The sequence below is a fragment of the Alosa sapidissima genome, chromosome 23 (genome assembly GCF_018492685.1).
Source record: "Alosa sapidissima isolate fAloSap1 chromosome 23, fAloSap1.pri, whole genome shotgun sequence".
NCBI lineage: Eukaryota > Metazoa > Chordata > Actinopteri > Clupeiformes > Clupeidae > Alosa > Alosa sapidissima.
The window spans coordinates 24401735-24429131 of record NC_055979.1 but is presented as its reverse complement, the minus strand read 5'-3'; the positions used below and the strand labels follow the sequence as shown (position 1 = coordinate 24429131).

Below are 27397 nucleotides of genomic sequence, written 5' to 3'. Positions count from 1 at the left end.
CTCCCTCCCTCCCTCTTTCTTTCTTTCTTTCTTTCTTTCTCATCCAATAGATAACTTCTTATTTGTTTCTCTTTGTCTCTTCCATTTTGTTATTCACCTCAAGCAAGGGATCTTACTGAATTCCTACTTTGTCTCATTACTGATGGATTCAGCATGTTCTTCAGATCTAAATCTGTGTGTGTGTGTGTGTGTGTGTGTGTGTGTGTGTGTGTGTATGCCTTTGGCCTTTGCCCTTGCAGCGCTGTGTGACATGCATCCCATGCGAGCCCTGTTCCTCATTCCCAGAAACCCTCCTCCGAGACTCAAGTCCAAGAAATGGTGAGTCAAAGATGAGCACTCCTGCAACGACAGCCATTAGTAACTCCCACCAGTAACTCCCTCAAAGCCTCTCTGAGATCAGCATGCAGTGCTCAAGCCATTGTTTAATACCTGTGTTTTTGTCAGTTGTCGTCAGTATTTATTTCACTAGCAAATTCCACACAGCCTCTTCTCTTTACCTTAGGGAGCGATGCTCTTGTTTAAATGAATAGCAAGGAACATGGGGATTCCCAGTATGTTACTTGTTTAAATGAATAGCAAGGAACATGGGAATTCCCAGTATGTTACTTGTTTAAATGAATAGCAAGGAACATGGGAATTCCCAGTATGTTACTTGTTTAAATGAATAGCAAGGAACATGGGAATTCCCAGTATGTTACGACTACTTCAGGCAAGTTGAGGCTTTTTTATCCAAAGCGGAAAAAAAAGGGAGCAGTCTGGAGTGCAGCTAAGACATGTTAGTGCAGTAATAGGTGCTACTCACATAGAATAGAATGGCAGTTCAAGCTAAGTTAAGGTAACGCATGGAGAGGAGTGGTGGTCAGGATGGAGAAGAGTGAGAGGAGTGGTGGTCAGGATGGAGAGGAGGGTGGTGGTGTGAAGGTGTGGTTAGCTCCTCAGCCCTAGTTGCAGTTGTGTGTGTTGCCCGTGTGAATTCCAGTTGTGTGTGTATGTGTTGCCCGTTTGCATGCCCGCTGGCCTGGCATCTGGGGCACATCTGGTCTGGTCTGACCGGCCGTCCTGGGCTGAGATGGGCACAAGACAGAGCGTTTCCATGCCGACCTCATACCTGAGCTCTGACTCTCCTCCACACATCAAAGCAGCTGCTCAGAGTTTCCATGATATCAGCTCAGCAACCAGAGTCCCCACAATACCGGCCACAATACCGGCTCTCTCTTTCTCTCTCTCTCTCTCTCTCTCTCTCTCTCTCTTTCTTTCTTTCTTTCTTTCTTTCTTTCTTTCTTTCTTTCTTTCTTTCTCTCTTTCTCTCCCTCTTTCTCTCCCTCTTTCTTTCTCTCTCCCTGTCTCTCCCTCACGCTCTCTCTCTCTCTCTCTCCCTCCTTTCTGTCTCTCTCTTTCGCTTGGTTTCTTCCTTTCATTCCCTCTTTCTTTCTCTATCTGTCTCTCTCTCTCTCTCTCTCTGTCTCTCCCACAGATACACATCCACATGTGTCCCACCCCAGACCCATGAGCCCCCCTCTCCCAGTGCCCTGTGGTCACTCAGACCCCTGTCCTGTCACCTTTTATCTCTCTCTCAGGTCTAAGAAGTTCTTCAGCTTCATCGAGGGCTGCCTGGTGAAGAACTACACTCAGCGGCCGCCCACGGACCAGCTGCTGAAGCACCCCTTCATCCGGGACCAGCCCAACGAGAGGCAGGTGCGCATCCAGCTCAAAGACCACATCGACCGCACGCGCAAGAAGAGAGGGGAGAAGGGTGAGTGGCTGACACGCGCACAATTCCACACACATCACACGTGCACAATTCCACACACATCACACGTGCACAATTCCACACACATCACACGTGCACAATTCCACACACATCACACGTGCACAATTCCACACACATCACACGTGCACAATTCCACACACATCACACACACAATTCCACACACATCACACAACCAATTCCACACACATCACACAAACAATTACACACACACACACACACACACATCACACAAACAATTACACACACACACACACACATCACACAAACAATTACACACACACACACACACACACACACGCACACACACACACATACATGCACACACACACACATACATGCACACACACACACATACATGCACACACACACACATACATGCACACACACACACATACATGCACACACACACACATACATGCACACACACACACATACATGCACACACACACACATACATGCACACACACACACATACATGCACACACACACACATACATGCGCACACACACACACATACATACTCGCACACATGCACATGCACACACACACACACACACATGCACACACACGCACACGCACACACACACACACATGCGCACACACACACACACATGCGCACACACACACATACATGCGCACACACATACACGCACACACACATACACGCACACACACGCACACACACACACACACATACATGCGCACACAAACACATACATGCACACACACATACATGCACACACACACATACATGCACACACATCACACACACACTCCCCTAAAAGGCCAAGCTGACCGCAGGGAAACAGATGCGTGTGTGAGAGGCCCCCGTGAACACACTCAAACAGAGCTCTTCTCTGCACACACACACACTCAAACAGAGCTCTTCTCTGCACACACACACACTCAAACAGAGCTCTTCTCTGCACACACACACACACACTCAAACAGAGCTCTTCTCTGCTCCTCATTTTCTCTTGTGCTCCCAGATGAGACTGAGTACGAGTACAGTGGCAGTGAGGAGGAAGAGGAGGATCCTCCTGAAGCAGAGGGAGAGCCCAGGTACCCCCCCCCCCCCCAATACCAATTAAATCAATTATGTTGTTGTACAAATTATGTCATTGATATTGATTAATGTAGCACTGAATGAAGCAGCTTACTCTTAGACTGCAGCCCAGTCTGTTGTGGGTTGAGTATACCCTGACAGAGTGACTTCACTTAATGTGTGTGTGTGCGTGTGTGTGTGTGTGTAGCTCGATTGTTAATGTGCCGGGGGAGTCGACCCTGCGGAGGGACTTCATCCGGCTGCAGCAGGAGAACAAGGAGCGCTCAGAGGCGCTGAGACGCCAGCAACTCCTGCAGGAGCAGCAGCTCCGCGAGCAGGAGGAGTACAAGCGCCAACTACTGGCCGAACGGCAGAAGCGCATCGAGCAGCAGAAGGAGCAGAGGAGACGGCTTGAGGAGGTGTGTGTGTGTGTGGTGTGCTGTTGGCTATAGGGCACTAAGGCCTACAGTAGGTGCTGAAGGAAAGAAGCAACCAGCCAACTAGTAGGAACAACCAGCCTAATTAATAGGAAAGCAAGCAACCAGCATAACTAATAGGAAAATACATGAACATTGAGCGTTAATGGGTCAAGTTTAGTGTGTTGCAAGTGATGAACCGCAAAAAACACTTTATTCTGAAGAAGAATTTTAAAAAATGAATCAAATAATGACCGCTGTTAATGGCAATGGAGTTTGTGCTCCTAATGCAGATCTTTCATATCACCTCGCAACTACTGGAGCTTCATTAAAAAAGTGAAAAGCAGATGGTTAATCAGCTGTGTTCTAAAGAATGTTTGATTCAAGTTCAGTTTGTGTGTTGCGAACTATTTGTTTCTCAGCAAAAACCACGATGAACGGTAACAAATAGGCTATAGTCTAGGCTATGTAGGCTAAATAGTCATATCGTGGGGAGTTAATTGCTTCGTTTTGGCAAGTAGCCGTGTACCTTGAGGGCGGAACAAGAGTCCTCCACTGCGCGTCGGGGTCCGGTTCACCCTGTCAGGACTTATTTTCCCAATAATGACCGGCGTTCTATACATTATCCCTTACTTAGTCTGGTTCAAGTTCAACTGTTGCTTGGATAAAACCAGTCAAGCACAGGGCATCCTGATGTAGGACACTTGAACATCATCAGAACCACGCACACGCGCACACGCACACACACACACAGCCGTGATCAAACACATTCACTGTTAACAATGTAAAAGTGCCAATATTTCATTTGGTTTGATTTGTTTGAGATGATTCACCTTCCCAGTGTTTGAATGTGGTGCTAAACCAAAATGACAGTTTCCACACTAACTACCCAAAGGGTAATGAGTTTGCACACACAATGTTTATAGAACTGGACTCTATTTCACCTGTTTATTTAGGTGAAATAACAAGACTTAGTAGTTAGTTTAAGAATTGTGTTGTCCTTTCCAACCTATTGAACAAAAAAGGGTATTGAGTTAATAAAACTCAATCAGGATTTCTCCCAAAATGTGCATTTATTTAGCTTAGTTAATGCACAAATCTAAATCTAAAATATTAAACCCTGGTTACTACTGTATGCCAATCAAATCAGATTATATTCAGAACTACAGTCAAGTAAATGGGAGCATAAGAACATGTCTGGACATGCCAGCAGGTGCGTGTGTGTGTGTGTGTCTGAAACACAGACACTTTTGGTAATGCCTGCTGTCATAAGCTTGTTTTCTTTTGTCAGACTGAAAGGCAACAATCCTGCATTGAATAGGTGCAATTATCTTACTCACCGTACCATTTTATCACAGATGATCGTTGCCTAACCCATACACATTAGAATACCCGTCTCTCTGTGAAGTAATGTTCCAAAGAGCAACAAATGAGTGTGTGAGATGTGGCAATGTGCTCACTCCTGCCCCCTGCTGGTGTACCACAGCAACAGCGGCGTGAACGGGAGATGCGGAGGCAGCAGGAACGGGAGCAGAGGAGGCGCGAGCAGGAGGAGAAGAGGCGCATGGAGGAGATGGAGAGGAGGCGCAAGGAGGAGGACGACCGCAGGAGAGCCGAAGAGGAGAAGAGGAGGAACGACCGCGAGCAGGTGCGTGCGCCACCACAGGTACGCCACGAGCAGGTGCGTGCGCCACCACAGGTACACCATGGGCAAAACTTCTGTGGGACTAGACAGGGCAGCTGGGCATCTTGTCCTGTTGAATGTATAAAAAATTATAAAAGTGGATAAAGAAAATATTATGAACATAATTTAGACTACGGACATTTCCAAACATTTATTTTTATGCCATACTCTCTGTCTATACTCTGTTTTCTCCTAATATGTACATACATATGGACATTTCCAAACATTATTTTTATGCCATACTGTTTTATGCCATACTGTCTTTTCCCTAATATGTGTCTACATTGTTATGTTTTGCGTGACTTCGCCCCTCTGTGGTCCTCCATGTTTGGTGTGTGAGTAAGGTTAGTGGTCTCTCTCTTTCTACAGGAGTATATCCGACGTCAGCTGGAGGAAGAGCAGCGGCACCTGGAGATCCTGCAGCAGCAGCTTCTCCATGAGCAGGCCATGCTACTGGTACGGACTCGTCCCTCACGCTCACACTCGTCCGGTCTTCTCCCCCCCTACTCTCTGTTGTGTCTTTCTCTAGCCTTCTCTGGGAGGCTCAACTCTCTTCTAAGCGTGGGAAACTGTGTGCGGAGTGTGTGAACAAGAATCTTACCTGGGAGGTTAGGCCCTGGCTTTGTGCTAGTGAAGTGTATGTGAAGATGTAAGTGAAAGCAGATTTTCCTTGGCATCTAGCCAAAATAACTACCCCCCCCCCCCCCCCCCAGGTCAAGAATTGAGGTAATGAGGTCATCAGGAAATGACTTTTGGGCCAAGCGGAGGTGTCCCACCGTGCCTGCTGGCTGTGTGTTATTGTTCTCCAGGATGAGTCCACTGTAAGAAAAGGCTAGTTTGGAGACATGAGGGAATGCAGAGACCCAGGAAAGAAACTAAGACCTTGACCCTGTGACCCCTTGACCTTGACTCCACTCCGCCTTGCCTCACTGACCTTTTCTCCCCAGTCAGAGCTTCTAGTTATGGAATTTGGATCCTCTGCCTTAGACACCCAGGTCTCGTGTGAAGCGTAGACTGAAGCTGAGATTAGACTTGAAGTGTGTTGACGTGTTGGTTCCCTTTTGAGGAGTCTATTTTATAGTGCAGAAAGAAAAATAATTTATTTGATCCAGACAAGTCATCTTTTTGTACCTTTTTGATTTCTCATCTTTCTTCTTTATAACCCTTTGTTTTGTTTTATGTGATGTCTTTTTCTCAGGCAACAAAACCCTATCTGTTTTAACCCAACCTGTTTCTCACAGTACTACACCCAAATATCCAGTAATAGCTGAAGTTAAATGAAAGATTTGAATACTCTTTCACTTTTGAGATGTGTTCTCTTCGTAAAAGCAAAAACAATCTTTCAAGCTTTCATCACTCAAATCTTTCACCATGAAAATGCATGATACTAGAGAGAGTATCTTGATTGCTGTCTGCCCTAAAAAGCCCATCTCCAGTGATCTCCATGTTATTCTTGTGGTGGCGCCCCCTATGGGCTGACTGCTAGTGCTGCGCTCCTCCCTGTACTCCAGGAGTTCAAGTGGAAGGAGCTGGAGGAGCAGCGTAAGGCGGAGCGTCTGAAGAGGCAGCTGCGTCAGGAGCAGGCCTACCTGCTCTCCCTCCAGCAGCCGCCAACGCAGCCGCCGCAACCGGGCCACGACTGGACCAGAACTCCCGTCACCCGCCTCAAAGATGCGCCCCGACCCCCACAGTCCAATCCCCCAGACGACGCTAGCCTGCCCCCGACCCAGACCCAGACCCAGACTCAGCCCCCTCTGGCCGAGCAGGCCAAAGCATTAGAGCGACGTCCCTCCTGGGAGCCCTGTCTCCCGCAGATAGCGCCCCCTGTTGGTGCAGATGCCCCGCTAGTGGAGCTGTCGGTGGACGAGGCGATGGGCGAGTCCCCGGGTCACGTTGGCACAGAGCCCAGTCCCACACCGCAGGAGCCGCCAGACAGGGCCGCGATGCCCCTACAGACCCCACCCGCAGAGCTCAACAGCGCCACCTCCGCCCCCGACGCGGACGGAGAGGTGAACCCCCCCCCCCCCCCCCCCTCTCAAAAGACACCCGCTGCCTGCTGCTTCTGGCTGCTCATGTGAAATCACCCCTCCGTTTGGCTGCCGGTTTGGCTCCGCAGTTTGTCTCCTGGTTTGGCCAAATCAGTGGTTGTGTGAGCAGAAGGGTTTTGGTTTTATTTATTATTTATTTTTTTTATTTTTTTTATTTTTTTTGCGGTATTGTTACTTTATGTACAGTTTTCCATATTGTTTTATGTGTTTCTTTTTACATAATATCCATTTTACATTTATGTTTCATAAATCAGGCCAAGGTGAACCTAGTGTATTCAACAATAAATAATAGAATCCTCAATAGGTGTCTAGAAATGGCAAAGCGCAAGCAGTAGGTTTGCAATTGAATTAGTAGCTTTGGGACGTTTGAAACCCACATCTCTCACAACCATCAGTCTGAAAGTGACCGAAGAGACCATGAGAGGTCTTCCTGTGTGCCTCTAATGCTGAATGTTTGCCTCTCCTCCACAGATACTAAACCCTCTCCAGATGAAACATCTCGTCAACTCTAATTAATGTTACGCTTCTTGAAATAATGATAGACGGTGGATGATATTCAAATCAATAATATACAAATGACAGTAATATAGCCTTTCACATAACATTCTTTTTGTTTGGTGTTGGATGAGTTTTAATTCCTGGTAGCAAAGTCCCCGAAACATGGTCGGAATTAACATGTTAGTGGTTTACCCCCAGTCATGCAAACAGGGGTTTCATCATCTCATGATCTCTACTTCCCCATTTGGTTATACTAAATGTGTCTCCATCCTGTCTAGTGTCCCTGTAGTATTCATGTTGTAGTCAGTCAGGAGTTGGGCTACAAATAGCTTGTTGCTTTATGTCATTTTAGTTTTCTTTTAAACTTAATTACGCTTTTTAGTTGAATTTTTATGTCGATTAACACCCCTGACCTTGTAGAGTATATGATTTGGGATTCTGTGTTAGTAACCAATGTGTTAATATCTCACATCCAAAATTGATCTAACAATGTTATAGATGTAATTAACCACAAAAATGTGCCTTTAATGGTAAAAAAACATGTTCCTACTTAATCAGGCTGCACGTTGGAGCTGTTTGGCCTAAAGTAGCGTGTCTGTTGGGTCCACTTGATGTTTCATCTGTAGAGTTCTGTTGCGTCTTTAACACGTCCCGACTATTCCTGTGTTTGTCAGGCATGGAGTCGTGTCATGGAGTCTGTATGTTATGTATGTTTTCTGTATGGTCTCGAGCCATTTACCTGATGAAAAATATGCAGATGGCCATCCACTTGAGCACGAATAACACACGCACACACACACACACTATACTGGGCCAGTAGTTTCAGCCAAGTTTAGAGACCACTGTGAGGGAACAGTGACACCACTTGGCTCGAGTGCAAGCCACAAACCTTTTCTTAAACGAGAATGAAACTTCCAGCGTATGTCGTCGACTTTCTCGTCCTGGTGGCTGTCCTGCGTCCGAGCCTGGTGTTTTGACATGGAGCATGGCATGGACTGGCTGTCCTGCGTCCCAGCCTGGTGTTTTGACATGGAGCATGGCATGGACTGGCTGTCCTGCGTCCGAGCCTGGTGTTTTGACATGGAGCATGGCATGGACTGGCTGTCCTGCGTCCGAGCCTGGTGTTTTGACATGGAGCATGGCATGGACTGGCTCCCCGTCTCCTCGTCCTTCTCCGCGTTCTCTCTTGTCTGGCCCGTCCTCCTCTCCCAGATCCTCAGTGTTCCTTGTGTCTCTTTCCCCCCCTGTCCAGCAGGACGATCGCTTCCGAAAGACCGCGCAGGGCTCCCCCCAGACCGCCCCACCCAAGCAGCCCCCTGTCCCGCCTCGCTCCGAGCCCTTCTCAAACGGGAACTCCGAGGCCATGCACAGGCCTATGGAACCACAGGTAACCAGGGCAACCCCTCATCCCATCTTCTGTTGGTCCCCCAAGTGTCTTTTACTGTGTTTGTCTCTACCTGTTTCCCCTCTATACCCTCCACTAAGCCTTACTTAGGTTGGTGTTTCCATGTAATATCAGAACTGAGATTATTGACATTTAGCCAGAATTGGCATAGTCAGATAAACGTTAATTTCGACAATGGGTTGTAAACTCAACTAGTTTATAGCGATCTACCAGGCAAATAACCTTTAGCTGTGGGTTATTTTGTGTTAGTCTGATTCTCCTCTATAGCTCGACGAGCCTTGATAGCCTCCCTCTTCACTAAAGCACTTCCTCACCGCGAGCTGCATGATGTGGCCGTCACAGTCTTATCTTCTCTTATCCTGCCCACTCTCTCCTGGATCATTTCTGAGCTGTTTCTCAGCACACTGATACCTTTCAAGCCCTTGTGCTTCATACAACTGAGTATGCAAATGTCTCTTTGTGTAACCTCTGTGAAGCATGTTTTGGTACATTCTGGTGTCGTGTATGTCTGTTGAAATTCCATACATTCATCACCTCTCTTCCTTTGTGTGTGTGTGTGTGTGTCTGGTGCGTGTGTATGGTTTGTGTCCATACATGCATCACCTCTCTTCCTTTGTGTGTGTGTGTGTGTGTGTGTGTGTCTGGTGCGTGTGTATGGTTTGTGTCCATACATGTATCACCTCTCTTCCTCTGTGTGTGTGTTCATGCTGTGTCTCTCTGTCTGCACCCCCCCCCCCCCCCACACACACACACACTCCCCCTCCCTCTCCTCCATTTTGTTCTCTCCCTGTCCGGAAGGTGCAGTGGTCCCAGCTGGCCGCTCTAAAGAGCAACGCCGCTCCCCCTGTCTCTCGCTCGCACTCGTTCAGCGACCCTATCCCCAGTCTGTCTCACCTCCACCTGCGCTCTCAGGAGCCCCACCACCCTGGCCAGCACCACCAGCAGCACCACCCTGCCCGCACTGACCTCCCGCAGCCCCCCCACGCCCCCCAGCTTCCCCTGGGCCAGGAGGAGGTGCCTCCGAGGGTAAGCAGAGCTGCTGCACTGCTGGAGGGCCCGCGCCGTCTCCCGCCACTGGAGGGCTCTCTCTCTCTCTCTCTCTCTCTCTCTCTCTCTCTCTCTCTCTCTCTCTCTCTCTCTCTCTCTCTCTCTCTCTCTCTCTCTCTCTCTCTCTCTCTCTCTCTCTCTCTCTCTCTCTCTCGGTGGGGCCACAGTGGCGCCATCTAGTGGAAGGGCATTAGTTGGGCTTTCCCTTAGTTTCAGACATGGTAGCATGTGTTAAACAGTATGGTGGCACTGCAGCACCCCTAGTGTTAAACAGTATGGTATTACTGCAGCACCCCTAGTGTTAAACAGTATGGTGGCACTGCAGCACCCCTAGTGTTAAACAGGGGCACGTTTCCCAAAACCATAGTTGCTAACAAAGTTAGCAACTTTGTTGGTTGCCATGCAAATTCCCATTGCCTAGGTTAGCAACTATGGTTTTGGGAAACTCACCCCAGTATTGTAGCACTGCAGCACCCCTAGTGTTAAACAGTATGGTATTGCTGGTAGCTCTGGGAAGCATTTAGGGTTACTCAGTGGCTCTATCTAGTGGAAGGGCTGCCCCCTAGTGTCAGACTGGTAGCTGTTGTGTTAGAAAGAGAGGTGGAGATGAATCATTTGGAAACCTGTTGGGATGGACCTGTCTTGGGCTGTTTGCTCTACTGTTTGTGGATTTCGATTTGGTTGTTGACTTTGTTCTCTCTTCCATTCTGTACAAGGGGTTACAATTGCGATAAAAATGGAAATTAATAAATACATGAAACTTACTACTGACTGAAAAAGAGAAGAATCTGCAGTTTTCAGCAGTATGCCTTGTTCTTAACTCCCCAGTCCTGATCTGTTATTACGGATGGTAGCTTGACCACAGATATGAGTAGTTCTAGAGGTAGCCATTAGCCTGTTCACCACAGATATGAGTAGTTCTAGAGGTAGCCATTAGCCTGTTCACCACAGATATGAGTAGTTCTAGAGGTAGTCCCCAGCCTGTTGCATTCCAGTGACGTTGTCGTTGACAAAATCTCTGAAAAGCACGTAATCTGCTTAAGGCTGCGCTGTTTTGGCTTTAAGTGTCTGTTCAGGTTTGAGCTCGTATTTCGTGTTTTGAGCTCATGTTTCTGTTTCTCTTCTGAATGCTCACTCCTACCTCCCTCCTCACACGTCACCCTCTCCCTCTTAACATTAGCCAGTAGTTTCTAATCATGCTGCGTCAAGTCTTATCCAGCCACTTTAGTGTGATCAGACAAAATATGGATGGGGAAAAAGATTAGTGTTCAAGTTACAAATATTTCAGATGTCATTGTAATTTGGGTTAACACTTCCTTCTGTAGCTCAGAGAATGTGCTGTTGTGAAGTACAGTATTGAAATTGTGTGATGGACTCTCCTTGGCCATCGCTAGTCACTAACTCATTTCCCTCTTGGGAGCTGAGGGCGTCTCTGTTGGCTAGATGGGGTCTTTATGCCTCACCTATCTCTTCATTGTTATGTATTGGAACTAACGTGTGTGTGTGTGTGTGTGTATTTCCGGAAGGTTCCTGTGCGGACCACGTCCAGATCTCCAGTGCTGTCACGTAGAGACTCGCCTCACCAGGGCGGCCAGCACCCCAACCAATCAGTACAGAGGACCACTGGAAGGTACCGGAACAGTTCCTTGATTCCCTTGATTCTTTTCTGAAAGGGTGGGCTGTACTGTTTCCTTAAACTGCATTGCATTGCGTTTTGAAAATGTCATGTAATTTACCAGTGATCTTACTATTCAGAGTGTAGGGTTCACCCAGTATGAGTTGTGTATTTATTTGCGTTTGTCCTCTAAGATATTTGGGAATGTTGAAGTCTCATGTGTGGGGCAGGAGGCAGGAGGAGGCAACATCTTGGCGTTCATACCACTGTGTGCAGGAGATCTGTTATCTAGCTGCAATAAGAAATGAACCGTGTCTGTATGTGTGCGTGTGTGCGCGTGCGTGTGTGCGCGTGCGTGTGTGCGCGTGCGTGTGTGCGCGTGCGTGTGTGCGCGTGTGTGTGTGTGTGCGTGCGTGTGCGTGTATGTGTGTGTGTGTGTGCGTCTGTGTGTGTGTGCGCGCGTCTGTGTGTGTGTGTGTGTGTGCGTCTGTGTGTGTGTGCAGCAGTGCGGAGCCCCGGCTGCTATGGGAGCGTGTGGAGAAGTTGGCCCCTCGGCCGGGCAGTGGCAGCTCCTCTGGCTCGGCCAGCTCCCAGACCGCTCACAACAGCTCAGGAGACAAGTTCAGAGCACGCTGTGAGTGTTACACTACTAATACACACACACACACTCTCTCTGTCTCTCTCTCTCTCTCTCTCTCTCTCTCTCTCTCTCTCTCTCTCTCTCGGTCTCTCGGTCTCTCGGTCTCTCGGTCTCTCGGTCTCTCGGTCTCTCTCTCTCTCTCTCTCTCTCTCTCTCTCTCTCTCTCTCTCTCTCTCTCTCTGTCTGTCTCTCTGTCTGTCTGTCTCATAAAGACATGCTCTTACTCATATATCCATGTGTGCACACACACACCAGTGTTTCCCACAGAATTGAATTCTATTTGTGGTGGTTGGTTTGCAGAATTAACTTGAATGCAACAGTTTTTAACAAATTAGCGCAGCGTGGTTATGATGCTAACCAGATTTAAGCACAATTTAGCACAACCTGGAAAATCATTGTGTGGTGGTCAATGTTGATATTGTGGTGGGCCGCCACAAATAAGTCAATGTAGGGGAAACATTGCGCACACACACACTCTCTCTCTCTCTTAAGCACTCGCCACACTCTCTCATGAAGACACATTCTAACTAATGAATCCATATGATCATCACTTTTACACTAATACACACATACACACTTTCTCTCTCCCTCATGAAGACACACTCTTACTTGTGAAACGAATACCTCCTCCTCTTCTTGTCATGTTAAAGACCCTGTGTGTAATTTTGGTCTGTCTCTGTGTGTAAATGTATACATCTTCTCCTCTTGTCATGTTAAAGACCCTGTGTGTAATTTTGGTCTGTCTCTGTGTGTAGCGTCCTCCAAGTCTGAGGGTTCTCCCATGCAGCGTCCAGAGCATGCTGGGAAGAAGACTGAGGAGAAGAAGGACTTCGTCCGACCCACTCGCCCGGCGGTGAGTTTCTAAACTAAATTAATTTCCCCATTAATATCAACACAATAGAACAACTCTAGTTAAGGGTAGGAGTCCTAGATGAAGGAAATAACTAGTATTAGACAATGACAAAAAATACTGTATGTCTAACTTTATTTATGACTGTGACATGATGTCCTATGATTAGTATAATGCATATTGTGTGCTCATTAAAAGCCCATTAAAAACAGCCAAGAGCTGAGTAACTAGTTTATGAGCATTTGTGGGATGTCTTTCCTTAACCACAGCCAAGACTGCCTGACATGTGTTTCTTGTGTCATGTTTGCGTGTGTGGATGCCCATCGACCGGTATCGCTGTGTATTTATTTCCTGTAGGGGGATGTGGTAAGCTTGTTTGAACAGAGGACATTATATTTATATATATGCACTGCCTCTTGAGAGGCACCATAGAAATTCTCCTACTGCATGATCAACAGTTAGCCAGGCTTGTGATGGCCTCCTTCCCCATATCACTGATCCATTCCCTGCACATCCACTGGCTACTCAGGCTTTGTGGTTGCTCGCTGAGGCCTTATGTGATGTTTGGCGGCTCTAGAGCCCCGACACACCTCACCTGCACTGCATGACCTCATTCAACGTTCACGGAAACCAGACCTCAGTCAGACAGGTTCTGATCATCTCACTCCAGACGAGTACTGTCAAATTTAATGATTGATTCTGTCATTTAAAAATGGTATTTTTAATGAAACTTGCTCGTGACGAGTGTATTTCTGTATATGCGGACTTAAAATATCTGCAACGAAGCTGTCTGCACTGCTCATGGAATGCTCATCTATTAAGGCACCAACCTGCTAGATTGGATAGTCACATTTGATATAGATTGAGAATGTCACATTCAAATGCCACAAGTGGTAGGCTGGGGACAAGTTGGAAACAATAAGCATTCCATTGCACAAATACAACTGTAACAGTGTGACCCTGCCAAGGCCATGTTCACCAGCCAATGCTTATCTAATGTCTGAATGCTCAGCTGTGCAAACTGCTCCTCCTGGTGTGCATGCGTGTATGTGTGTGTGTGTGTGTGTGTGCACGTGCGCTAATGCTTTGGTGTCACACCGTTGATATTTGACCTTCACCGTGTCTGCGGCGTCCAGGACCTGACGGCGCTGGCGAAGGAGCTGCGAGCGGTGGAGGACGTGCGGCCGCCTCACAAGGTGACCGTGACCGACTACTCCTCCTCCAGCGATGACTCGGCCACCAGCGAGGAGGAGGAGGTCGACCAGGACCCCGGCGACGAGTCGACGTCCGGCACGGAGGACTCCAGGGCTGGGTATGTCTCCCGCCCACCGCACTGCCCCGCTCTGTAGCGTCCATCGCTCCACTCTCCATTCCATTACAACAACGAGTCCCAGTCTGGTCACCAGTTGCGCTCTATAGACCCTTTCTAGAGAGTTCCATTATCAGCATCATAGTTGGCCCCACAAGGCTCCCGTTTTAACATTCCATATGTTATCTTAATGCAGAGGAAGTAGATTGTGAACCAAATAGAACGTTCAAGCATTGTTTTTGTTTTTATTGTTGAAAGGGTCTATAGAGGAAAAACCATCAGTGGTCTTCTCTGTGGACATGCTTCCATGCTTGTTTTGTACTAGTTTGAATATTTGAGACACAGTAGGACTTGGGTAGGGTTGGGTTCACCAAGGAAGGGTCTGTGGCTGCATCTTAGTCATTAATGAATGGAGCAGGAGAAAATCATTTCTATTGGCTGCGCCTGTTGAAACGCATGTTCTCTTCTCTTTGTAGGTCCTCCAAGCTCAGTAATGGTGAGACAGAATCTGTGAAGACCATGATTGTTCACGACGAGACTGAGAGTGACCCTGCCACCACACCCTGCAAAGATGGCACTTTAATTGTCCGACAGGTAACTGCTCACATCCTTGGTCACTTGGTCTGTTGAATTAATGTCCTTTTATTTTAGTTCATTGTTCACCAGTGTCATGTTTTGCCATTTTGTTCATTCATTTCCTTCTGTTTGTATCTCATTTGTTGATTTATCTCATTGTTGTTTTGTTTGACATTGCTGTTCAACCCATTTCTCCTTAGAAAGCACTAGAACCATTTGATTTGGATCCACAACATAAGAGATGGTGCAACTCAGAGTAGATTCTTCTATTTATCTCCAAATAAGGGCCCTGCCATGCCTCACGGCAACACAACGCTGGTCATATTTCAGCACTAACCAAAACATTGTTGTAAAACCTACTGAATCCTTGGACCACATTAGTCCCTAGAGATTTCTTTCTCTTTATTTCTCTTTCTGCCTCAATTACGGCTTTATTAAGCATTCAGACAACAACTAATTGGGACCAGTGGGGGACGCTTGAGCTGCAGCTGAATAGGAGCTAGCTCAGGCAGGTTTCGGTCCCGTAGCTGTGGTGCGGCCCAGGTCTGGTCAGGCTCCGGGCCAAGTCCGGGCCAGGCTCTGGTTCCAGCACCTCCTGGTTCCACTGGGCCCTGGTTCAGAGCTGCTGTGTGACTCTTCTTGATTCCAGAGCGCGAGCGAGCTCAAGCGGCTGGCTGCGGCCGCCGGCGCCGGTTCTCCCGGGGCTCCGGGCCTGAGCGGCTCGCCTCACGAGCGCAACGGCTACGCGGGCCGCGCCCACCTCCTGCCCGACCTCCTGCAGCAGAGCCACCACTCCCCCAACTCCTCCTCCATGGCCTCCAGCTCCCCCTCCTCCTCCAGCCACGCCAGCCTCTCCATGTCCCCTCTCGCCCCCCTGGATAAGCTGGCTGCCGGCGAGGTATGTCCCCCTGTGCGTGCCGTAGTGCCCCCCCTCTCCCTTTCCACCTTCCGCTGCACGGGATGGGTCTTTTCTGGCTAACTGTGTGTGTCCTGTAGCTGCTGGTCTAGGACCAGCTGCAGTCACCTCCCTAACCCTAATCTATCTTGAGCTACAAACATGGAAGCTGACCTCAGATCAGTGGCTTTGGGGTGAAACGGCTTTTTCCTTCTGGCTTTCTGCTCTTGCCTCTGTCTGTTGCTGCTACACTTAACCACCACTCCGCGAGACGTTAGACCAGATGGACTGGGCAGGGGTCCACTGGGGCTGTACTCTCTGCTTGCCCACTGCATCTCTGGGGACGCTAGACTTTGATAGACTTGGAATAGCTGAAGTATAAACAAGTTAGCTATCTGTGTAATGTGAAGAATCTTAAGACTCTGTGTCTTTGAATTCTGTGTGCACATTAGTTTGACACTGCTGAAGAATAGAGCTGGAGCAGTACTAGGAAACATTAGTGTGTGTGTGTGTGTGTGTGTTAAAACGATTTGCCTGTAATTCCTACCCACCATTTTATCAGCTTCTGGCACATGCTCTGGTGGAGATGAATGGCTGAACTAACCACCGCTTTTCTAACTTTAGAAGTCAACTCAATCCATTTGAGTGCTTTCTTTTAATATCCCGTCGTTGTTCAGCATGCCATTCCATCAATGGAATCCATGGTCCCCATTTCTGCTTGGGGGACAGAATGGACAGATGAGGGGCGATGGAGAGGAGGAGTGTAGGAATGGACAGATGAGGGGCGAGGGAGAGGAGGAGTGTAGGAATGGACAGATGAGGAGCGATGGAGAGGAGGAGTGTATGTAGGAATGGACAGATGAGGGGCGATGGAGAGGAGGAGTGTAGGAATGGACAGATGAGGGGCGATGGAGAGGAGGAGTGTAGGAATGGACAGATGAGGGGCGATGGAGAGGAGGAGTGTAGGAATGGCGGTGTGATCTTGTGAAGCTGGTCTTGAAGGGGTCAAGTGTTGTATCAGTGGGCCGGGCCAGAGCAGAGCGGCAAATTACACTGCTGTTTCACACTGGGATGGAGTGGGATTATCATCAGGGTGATGTCAGAGCGAGTGGGTTTATCATCAGGGTGATGTCAGAGCGAGTGAAGGAATAAAACACAGAGAGAGGAAATGCAGCTCTCAGTTCTGACTAGGGGGATGGCCTGTTCTCCACAACAGTTCTGACCGGGCTGATGACCTGATGGCCTGTTCTCCACAACAGTTCTGACCATAACAGATTAGGCGGCTGGCTTTCTGAGCCCCTTTCATTTATGTCTTTACCTTTTATGTGTTTCATTACCTTATTCTCACATCTTTATTTAACACATCTTCCATGTTTGGGCCTCCTTTATCCTCACAACTCCTTTACATTTGTGTGTGTGTGGGCTCATTTGCTTTAGACTTCTAATTGCCAACCCAGTCTGTGCTTGTTTAGCAGTTTGTTAACGTCCCTATGGACGAGGATCGCCAGATTTGCGTTCGCATTTGGGTTTAACAGATTTCAATGGTTCAGAATAAGAATTGTTAGGGGAGTCTATCGAAATAAAAAAAGCTATATAGTCCATTACAGTTCAAGGCCATCCATTACAACTGTGAGAGTGACAGTTCTGTTGCAGTATTAAAATAATAGTACATGATTATACATGACTATAACAGAAGTGACTGTTGGTCGTCCGGGAAGAGCTTGAGGCAAGTTGTCCAGGTGTACCCTCAGGTAAGAGGACTGACCTGTCCCCTGTGCGTTGCAGACCCAGTCGGCCAGTAACACTCTTCAGAAACACAAGTCCTCGTCCTCATTCACCCCCTTCATCGACCCGCGCCTGCTCCAGATCTCGCCCTCCGCTGCCGCCTCGCTCAACAACATGGGTGAGTTCACTAGACACACACACACACACACACACACACACACACACACACACACACACACACACACACTGTTGAGTTTGCCTTGCTCAACAACATGGGTGAGTTCGCTAGGCACCTCACCGGTGTCCACTCACAGGCCACACACACACACGCGCACACACACACACACACACACACACTAGTGAGTTGGCCTTGCTCAACAACATGGGTGAGTTCGCTACGTCACCTCACCGGTGTCCACACGTTCAGGCCCTCAGTGGTGTCCAGTCGCAGGCCTCCTATGACTGACTGAAGCACTCTTGAGCTTTCACACAGCGCTCACTCTGTTTATGGGTGCTTTTAGGAGCGATTGGTTATATTCAGTACTGGATGTGAGTCTTGGTCAAAGCTTTGAAAGCTCTTCTCTGACTTGGTGACCTTTTGACCCCTGCAGTTGGCTTTGTTGGTGACGTCCGACTCCCAGATCCGTCACGCAAGGGCTCCGTGGTCAACGTCAACCCGGTCAACACTCGCCCTCAGAGCGACACGCCCGAGATCCGCAAATACAAGAAGAGGTTCAACTCCGAGATCCTGTGTGCCGCACTGTGGGGTAAGTCCAAAACTCCAACACACAGACGGACAACACACACACACACACACACACAGACAACACGCGCACACACACAGACAACACGCGCACACACACAGACAACACGCACACACACAGACAGACAGACAGACAACACGCACACTAGGGGTGGGCGATATATATCATCTGCTATAATATCGTGATTGTTGTTTTAACGATGTGCAATTTGACATTATCGAGTATTTAAATTACTTGTGGGGAAAAAAACACTCGAAATCACGCAGTGAAGACTCATACATTCCCAGGAGGTGTATGCGGCAGAGCAAGTGTCACGTGATCACTAGTGGGTCACAACGTTGTCCCACGCATGCCTAATGTTTATTTTGTGCAGCGAGAGTAGCCTACTTGAGATTTTATGCTGCTACTTTTGTCAAGTATCTGTTCAAGTAGCATTGATGGGACAGTCACGTTTTTTCCTACACGGTATTATATGGAGAGAAAGCATTAGCATTTGAGTATTTTAATAGTCAGTTTAACAAAGAACTATTCTCAAGTAACTCTTTTGTAAATGGACTGAAGTTCGCTCTAAATATCTACGTTTACCGATTATGCTAACCGTTAACATCTCTTTCTCATATACATTAGCCATAAGCTAACGCATTAGTTTCTACTGTAACTTGGAATGCTATAGTGCTCTTAAACAAAACATAGAAGGATATAACTGATATGTACTCTGTTGGTCTGCTTAGTTTTACAGTGAATCCTATGTAACGGTTTGAAAGGAACTTCAGCTTCAGACTTTCTCTTGGGAAACTGGGCCTATTCATCTTCTCTAATGTAGCTGGTTAGACCATGTCATTGCCACACACCCATGTGGGGGCAGAATTGGAAATGTGTCAGAGTGACAATGCATTGGTTGATTTGGTTAAAGTCACAGGTTAGGTTATTGGTTATTATTGTAATGATGCTATTCATAAATAATGAGCTGTAAAGTAACTCAGACTTTAACAAAAACATTTTTTAAAGGGTATCGACTAATTATCGTTATCGTCAAAATCACAAAAAATATCGAGATATTATTTTTTGTCCATATCGCCCACCCCTAACGCACACAGACAGACAACACGCAGACAGACAGACAACACGCACACACACACACACACAGACAGACAGACAACACGCACACAGACAACACAGACATGTACGCTCGCTCTGACTCACTAAGACACAACCTGGACCCAAGACCCAAGTCCAGCTGGCTCTTGCAGGCTTGGAACACACACACACACACACACACACACACACACACACACACACACACACACACACACACACACAGACTCACATCTCACACACCTCCCTCTCTCTCTGTTGTAGGCGTGAACCTGCTGGTGGGCACAGAGTCTGGTCTGATGCTGTTGGACCGCAGTGGTCAGGGGAAGGTCTACCCCCTCATCAACCGACGACGCTTCCAGCAGATGGACGTGCTCGAGGGACTCAACGTCCTCGTAACCATCTCAGGTGAGGCCTCCTCGACCCTTTCTAGCCTACGGGCTGTTATCGTCATCAGGTCACCTCCTCGCCTCTCTGTAGCCCTACGCGCTGTCATCAGAGGTGCGTTCCAATTTGCCGAACAGTGGTGAACAGTTAAATTTGGTGTCAACATTCCATTGTAACGGTAATTGCATTGTTACCTTTAACAAGCTCTCATCCAGTTCCACACTATGTTTTGCGGAGAACTACCTCCACGGACTGTTTGCGATTGGTCGTAAACGTTGGCTGAAAACTCAAGGCAAATGGAAAAACTGTTCGCAAACGTTGGCCTTATGTTTGCGAATTTGAACACACCTCAGGTCACCTCCCCGCCTCCAGTGGTGGAGGAAGTACTGAAACTCAGTACTTAAGTAAAAGTACAAATACACAGAGAAATATTTACTTTAGTAAAAGTAAAAGTACCACAATGGCAACCCTACTTAAGTAAAAGTAAAAAGTACCTGCTTTTAAATGTACTTTAAGTATTAAAAGTAAAAGTATTTGCATAATGATTTATTCTCTTAATATCTATATTCTAAAAGGAAAAATCAGTATGGGCTGTGGCATTTTAATTAAGCTAGTTTTAGGTTATACTCGACTAGATAGTTTTAAGTTAATGCAATTGTGCTTACCATCTGTGGCCCATTACATTCTGACCTACAATTCTAGAGACTGTAATTCTGGTTATCTACTAGGGTGATCTGCTGAGTAATATCATTCAGCAAAACACGAGAGCCTGAAGTTTAACGGGGTAGACAAGGGAAACGTCGGGTGGATCGTAATGCCAATTGTACTGATTGAACAGAAAAGTTGCTGAGAAAGGTGTCTTTATGATTAAGTTCAGTTTCACTTGCGCAGACGCATAGACATTGAATGAGCGCTGACGTTACGCCACAATTGTTGGCTATGCATCTTTATTTAATCACACACAATTAAGGAATATTTCCTAATCTGGAAAATGTTACGTCTTTTCCGGCCACCGGTTCATTAATAGTCTACCATTCATTTGTGCCGCAAATGATCAGACGTGTGACAGAAGCATGGGCATAGCCTGTAACTTCGCTGATCCGCGGATAGCAATCTCATCGGAGAGGAGGCCCTAACGCTGCAGATAACAGACAGAGAAAGGCACAGAACACTGTTGCATGTACAGTGTAGCCATGGGTCTGGTGAATATAGCCTACCGAATGCAGATGGCTACAAGCTCACGCTTTGCCTGGTCTAGACTAGAAGCTTATGTTTCTAAGAATGCACGTAGCGATCCAGAATCTTTGGTAGCAACCCCCCCGTAAAACAAACGCGTTTGTCAGAGAGAAAAAAAAAAACTGATCATAAAATGTATCGTAAAAAGGAACGATGGTGTTGTAGAAATGTAGCGGAGTAAAAGTACAGATAATTGCTGTAAAATGTAACGAAGTAAAAGTCAAAAGTATGCACTATAAATTTTACTTAAGTAAAGTACAAATACGTGGAAAATTTACTTAAGTACAGTAACGAAGTATTTGTACTTCGTTACATTCCACCACTGCCCGCCTCTCTCTAGCTTACGCGCTGTCATCAGGTCACTGTCCCCGCCTCTCTCTAGCTTACGCGCTGTCATCAGGTCACTGTCCCCGCCTCTCTCTAGCTTACGCGCTGTCATCAGGTCACTGTCCCCGCCTCTCTCTAGCTTACGCGCTGTCATCAGGTCACTGTCCCCGCCTCTCTCTAGCTTACGCGCTGTCATCAGGTCACTGTCCCCGCCTCTCTCTAGCTTATGCGCTGTCATCAGGATTCCTCCTCGCCTCTCTCTAGCTTACGCGCTGTCATCAGGTTACCTCCTCGCCTCTCTCTAGCTTACGCGCTGTCATCAGGTCACTGTCCTCACCTCTCTCTAGCTTACGCGCTGTCATCAGGTCACTGTCCTCACCTCTCTCTAGCTTACGCGCTGTCATCAGGTCCGTGTCCGCTGGTCACATGTTCTGTATTGTGCTGGACGTCATCAGTTATTGTCGTCAGTGTGTAACCTCACTTGACGTTAGTTAGTTTTTTTTTTTTTTTTAAGTATTTTTACTATTTAGTATTTTAGTATTTTTGTATCTTCTACTGTCTTTATTGTGCAGTGGAGGTTTTTATATTTATAGACTTGTATTACTTTTTCTGCTGTAAGTGCATGTTGTTGTGTGATGTCTGTATGCTACTGAGACCTTGAATTTCCCCTTGGGGATCAATAAAGTATCTATCTCTATCTCTCTCTCTCTCTCTATCTATCTATCTCTCTATCTCTCTCTCTCTCTCTCTCTCTCTCTCTCTCTCTCTCTCTCTCTCTCTCTAGACGTCCATTGAAATGGATGAATGCTTTAATCTGATGAATGGTTTGTTTGACCTTGTCTTTTCCTCCGCCTCCTCCTCGCTTGTTCCACCAATAGGGAAGAAGAACAAGCTGCGTGTGTACTACCTATCCTGGCTGAGGAACAAAATCCTGCATAATGACCCAGAGGTGGAGAAGAAGCAGGGTTGGGTCAACGTGGGAGACCTGGAGGGCTGTGTGCATTACAAAGTTGGTAAGGACCAATTTGGACTGGAGCATGTCTACTGTCTATGTGTGATAGAGGAATTAAGAAACGTCATTAAAGGACGTTTTTTTGGTGGTAGTTATTTAACTTTATGGTACGTTTTCTCCTCAGTGAAATATGAACGAATCAAGTTCTTGGTTCTTGCCTTGAAGAACGCTGTGGAAGTGTATGCGTGGGCCCCAAAGCCCTACCACAAGTTCATGGCCTTCAAGGTGAGTGGACACGGACACGCTTTTATAGCTCTCTCTCTCTCACTCACTCACTCACTTACTCACTCTCTCTCTCTCTCTCTCTCTCTCTCTCTCTCTCTCTCTCTCTCTCTCTCTCTCTCTCTCTCTCTCTCTCTCACTCACACACACAATGTGCAAATTTGATATCAGTAGTCCACACACTGTCCTCTTAGGTCCAGATTCTGATGCCGTGAGTGTTTATGTCTGTCCCCCTCGTCTAGTCCTTTGGTGACCTCGTCCACAAGCCCCTGCTGGTTGACCTGACTGTGGAGGAAGGTCAGAGGTTAAAGGTCATCTATGGCTCCTACTCTGGCTTCCATGCCGTTGATGTGGACTCTGGAGCAGTCTACGACATCTACCTGCCTACACATGTAAGTAGACACGCAGACACACACACACACACTACGACATCTACCTGCCGACACATGTAAGTAGATGGAGCATATGAATTACATTAGTGTAGAGTCATCACAGTAATATAGTCTGAATACAATCTCTGATGGCCTCCCTCTCACTCTGCTGGTTTCCTTCTCCCTCCATCAGATCCAGACGAGTATCCAGTCTCACGCCATCATTATCCTGCCCAACACGGACGGCATCGAGCTGCTGGTGTGTTATGAAGACGAGGGCGTCTACGTCAACACCTACGGCCGCATCACCAAAGACGTGGTGCTACAGTGGGGAGAGATGCCCACATCTGTTGGTAGGCCTCTCTCTCCCGCTCATTCATACACACACACACACACACACACACACACGTGGACAGACAGTGTCATGCTTATCTGTGCACTAATATATGACAGCCGTAGTTGAAATATCAGTGCTGACTTTGTACTCTGGTGTGCAGCGTACATCCGCTCCAACCAGATCATGGGCTGGGGAGAGAAGGCCATCGAGATCCGCTCGGTGGAGACCGGACACCTGGACGGGGTCTTCATGCACAAGCGTGCCCAGAGACTCAAGTTCCTGTGCGAGCGCAATGACAAGGTGAGAGCCAGCACGCACACACACTCACAAACACACACGCACACACAAACACCGCACACAAACACCGCACACAAACACCGCACACAAACACCGCACACAAACACCGCACACAAACACCGCACACCAACAAGCACACAATGACAAGGTGAGAGCTAGCTCGCACACATACACACTCACAAACACACACACACACATGCACAAACACCACACACCAACAAGCACACACACATACACATGCACAATGACAAGGTGAGAGCCAGAGGAGTTCTCTCTGTACAGGTGCCTGTTCATCAGCTGGCCTCTGATTGAGTCATGTTCAGGTGTACAGAGATGTACAGAGAGGTGTTCAGTTCCTAGTGCTGTAGGTCGGGGGTTTCCCACGGCGACCAATCAACAACCAAGCCTATTTACCATCAAAAACAAAATCACCAACAAAGCAAATAACATCACCCAGTAAAGTGAATGTCCTAATGATGAACCTGTGTGTGTGTGTTGCATTGCAGGTGTTCTTTGCTTCAGTGCGTTCTGGCGGCTCCAGCCAGGTGTACTTCATGACGCTGGGTCGCAGCAACCTGTTGAGTTGGTAGAGCACCGCCATCGCCCCAACGGCCCACAAACTGACCTCAACAACCCTGACTACGACCATAACGATGACCACGATTATGATGAAGAATATTCTAGGACTGGAGCTTTGTGCTTGTGCATAGCGGCAGGGCTCGGCACCGTTGGAGGCTGACCCTCATTCAGCCTTTAGAGACAGACAACGGCATTGTCCAATCACAGCTCTGACTCTGGCTTCAGGCCCCACCTCTCTTTAAATCCTGGCCAGTCAGGAGGCTCTTTTTCTAGATATGCTAGTATATATACACGCGTCTTTCACTTGGATTGACAGCTGGTGGCTGGTTTCTGTGTGTCTGAGGTAGATGAGGGAGGGAGAGGGAGGGGTTATCGGGCTCTGTAATCTCCAGTGAGTCCACTCTTACCTGACAGAGCCCAGTCGCGTATCATACTGTATATTCTCCTACAGGGCTAAATGTTATTGTTTTTTTTTTTTTTTTGTTGTTTTGTTTTTTTAACCAGATAGAAGTGTTTATTTGAGCCTCTCTGCTGAAAAGCGCTGCCCATCTTATATATGCGTTGTGGCAGGGCTCCGGGTGAAGAGCGGCACGCCCTCTCCAGTGCCACGCCGCTTGCGGTGTGTGTGATGCGAGTGGGGACGTAGGACGTGTGAACGAGCGAGCGTGAGGAAGAGGAAGGTTTGGGTGAACGAGTGAGGAAGAGGAAGGTTTGGGTGGAAGGACAAAGGATGAAGGACATTTAGGTTCAGTTTTATTTTAAAGATGCATTTTTTTAAGTTGTGAAAGGGATGAACAGCTGATCTGGCATGTACATTAGCACCCACAGACACCCCCACAGCGAGCACACGCACACACACACACGCACACATATAAACACAGCGGATTTCCATACTGAGCCATTGTCTTCACAGAAGGCATCCATTTTTTAACTTGCTTGTATAATCTGCCAAATGTAGACTTCAGAACTGCTCTTGATTTTAGAAAGTTTGTTGTTAAGCATAAAAATCTTCATAAAGGAAACATATGCTCTTCTGTCTCCTTCTGTGTGTGTGTTTGTGTGTGTGTGTGTGTGTGTGTGTGTGTGTGTGTTTATCTATGTGTGTGTTGGTAAGCATGCACTTGGCCAATGATATATCCCTCCACGTATGTGTGTGTGTGTGCGCACATCTGGTATTATGTGCGATTGCAGAGACGCATCTTGACCGTTCACATAAGACACACTGACTTAAACTCAAACATTCACATCTGTTTCTGGGGAAATCAGGGGTATCGAAGGGGTCCTTGAAGACAGTAAACCCAAGACCACTACATCAGCAGAACAACAGTAGCTTGCTATGAAAGCATTTTGTGTTTCTTTTTTTTAACTTATGTAGATTTTGCTTAATTATAGTTTTGTTGTCCTTTCCCATAACCTTGACCACAATTTGACTAAGAAGTGTTTGTTTTTTAAAGAATGCAAGCTATCTTATGAAAATGTTTACAGTATGTAAACTCCAATGGTTACACTAATGTTCTTCAGCATGATGGTTCGCATAGATACATTTCCTCCCTCTGCTTATTATTATTATTATTTTTTTTTTTTTAAAGCTCATTTTTTTTGTGTTATCTTTTTAAAATTGTTTGTACAGGAGATAGCCTTTGGCTTCCGTTCACTTTAAACAGGATGACTGGATTCTTTGTGTGAATTTACAGATTTCTTTTGTTTTGTTTTTTTGCTGGGATTCCCCAGATACAGAAACACATTGCTCAGACTGTTCCTGAGGAAACCGATGCCAAGCCAGGCGTTTCTACTGCGCTTTGCTAACTTATGTCCTCTGTGTACCCTGGGAACTCTTGTATTTTCTTGAAAGTCTTTTCATTAAATAAACTAAGTAATTTACATGGTTTCTCACTGCTGTCTGTTTTATTAAGTCACCCCCCCCCTCATGGTCATCTGCCCATGAATGACATCAGCACAGTCGGTTGGCATGGGAGAATGATACAGTCCCAACTAAGGTCCAAACAAGCTACATGACCTCCTCCCACTCTGTTTGAAGTGACCCCAAGAAAAATCGCACCTCTAGTTACTACAACCACAACCACAAGAGGGAACTAGAGAGCAATGAAATTCCCTCAAGTGGAAGAAATGGCAAGAAATATTACGAATTTTTCAGTTTTAGTAATTTAATGTTTTTGTAATTGTTAGAATTGGTCATTCATAAATCTGACAAACACTTTTGGTCTAGCTGACCACATGCAATACCACAAACTGTTACATGGTTTAGCTGACCACATGCAATACTGTTACATGGTTTAGCTGACCACATGCAATACCACAAACCAGACATGTGGACTCGAGTCACATGACTTGGACTCGAGTCAGACTCGAGTCATGATTTTAATGACTTCAGACTTGACTTGATAAAATTCGGCATGACTTGCTACTCGACTTGGACTTGAATACTATTCACTCGAGACTTGACTCGGACTTTGCCTCTTTGACTTGTGACGACTTGACATGTCTCGAGTCAAAAACTAAATTTCCTGATCGTGGACCAGTCACCCCAGAGATGACTAAAAAAAAAAAAAATAGCGGAGACAAGCGGCCAGTCCAGAGCACAGTTCAGTGCTGCCGCTACCCCCACATGCGTTACGCACTGTGTGTAGGGCACCAAGAGACAGAGAAACGACCAACATTTAGCTAATAACTAGTAGCTTTACTGCAAACTGATTTGCACTCTTGTTAGAGAACGTTTACAATGTCAAAATGCACCAACAGCATGTTACATAAAGATGATACTTTTCGAGTCCTCTCCATTAAGATCCAACTTGAACTTATGCTAGCCTACTCCATTTAATTGAGAACCCCATCTAAGCACGCACGAGAGGGAGAGAAAACGAGTGGCAGGTTCCAGCTGGCTTGTCATTGTTGATGATGATTGATATTTTCTTTTAAATATAAGAAACGTATAAAAGGAAATCATGAAGGCAACAAATACGAGATTAGGGGAAATTGCGGATTTATCCGGTTCTCACTACTGTTATAAACTATGAGATCCAGGTCACTATGACATAGGCTGCACTCACTGTGATTTGGAAAGTGGACAAGAATATGAAGAGTTGTCTTTGCCTTTGTTTAATGGAAATGGTGAGTCTTGAAGTAGGCCTATTCAATAATTTGTTTACATGAAGCACATTGATATGCCGATTGAAACGCATTCCACTCAGCTAGCTAGGTGGCTACTGGCTACCAGGCTCATAATTC

The 27397-nt window shown here is 46.8% G+C and overlaps 1 protein-coding gene across 19 annotated transcripts; it reads left to right on the top strand.

Annotated features, from left to right (window-relative positions):
* The first annotated feature begins 199 nt into the window (after nt 1-199).
* LOC121698018 (mitogen-activated protein kinase kinase kinase kinase 4-like) lies at nt 200-26034 on the top strand. Of its 19 annotated transcripts, none has more exons than XM_042079717.1 (25): nt 200-318; nt 1578-1753; nt 2761-2833; nt 3025-3235; nt 4719-4880; nt 5286-5372; nt 6428-6925; nt 8715-8849; nt 9666-9893; nt 11441-11544; nt 12033-12163; nt 12925-13022; nt 13377-13385; nt 14156-14331; nt 14805-14922; nt 15554-15802; nt 17585-17702; nt 18136-18291; nt 19648-19791; nt 22212-22346; nt 22470-22570; nt 22810-22959; nt 23132-23291; nt 23436-23575; nt 24079-26034. In XM_042079717.1, exons 1-25 carry the CDS (start codon nt 215-217, stop codon nt 24160-24162), a joined length of 3747 nt encoding a protein of 1248 aa, XP_041935651.1. In that variant the 5' UTR covers nt 200-214; the 3' UTR covers nt 24163-26034. The 19 variants fall into 19 exon arrangements, with proteins under 19 accessions (XP_041935651.1, XP_041935650.1, XP_041935648.1 ...); XM_042079716.1 differs by having other exon boundaries at nt 4719-4898; XM_042079714.1 differs by having other exon boundaries at nt 4719-4913.
* The last annotated feature ends 1363 nt before the right edge of the window (nt 26035-27397 follow it).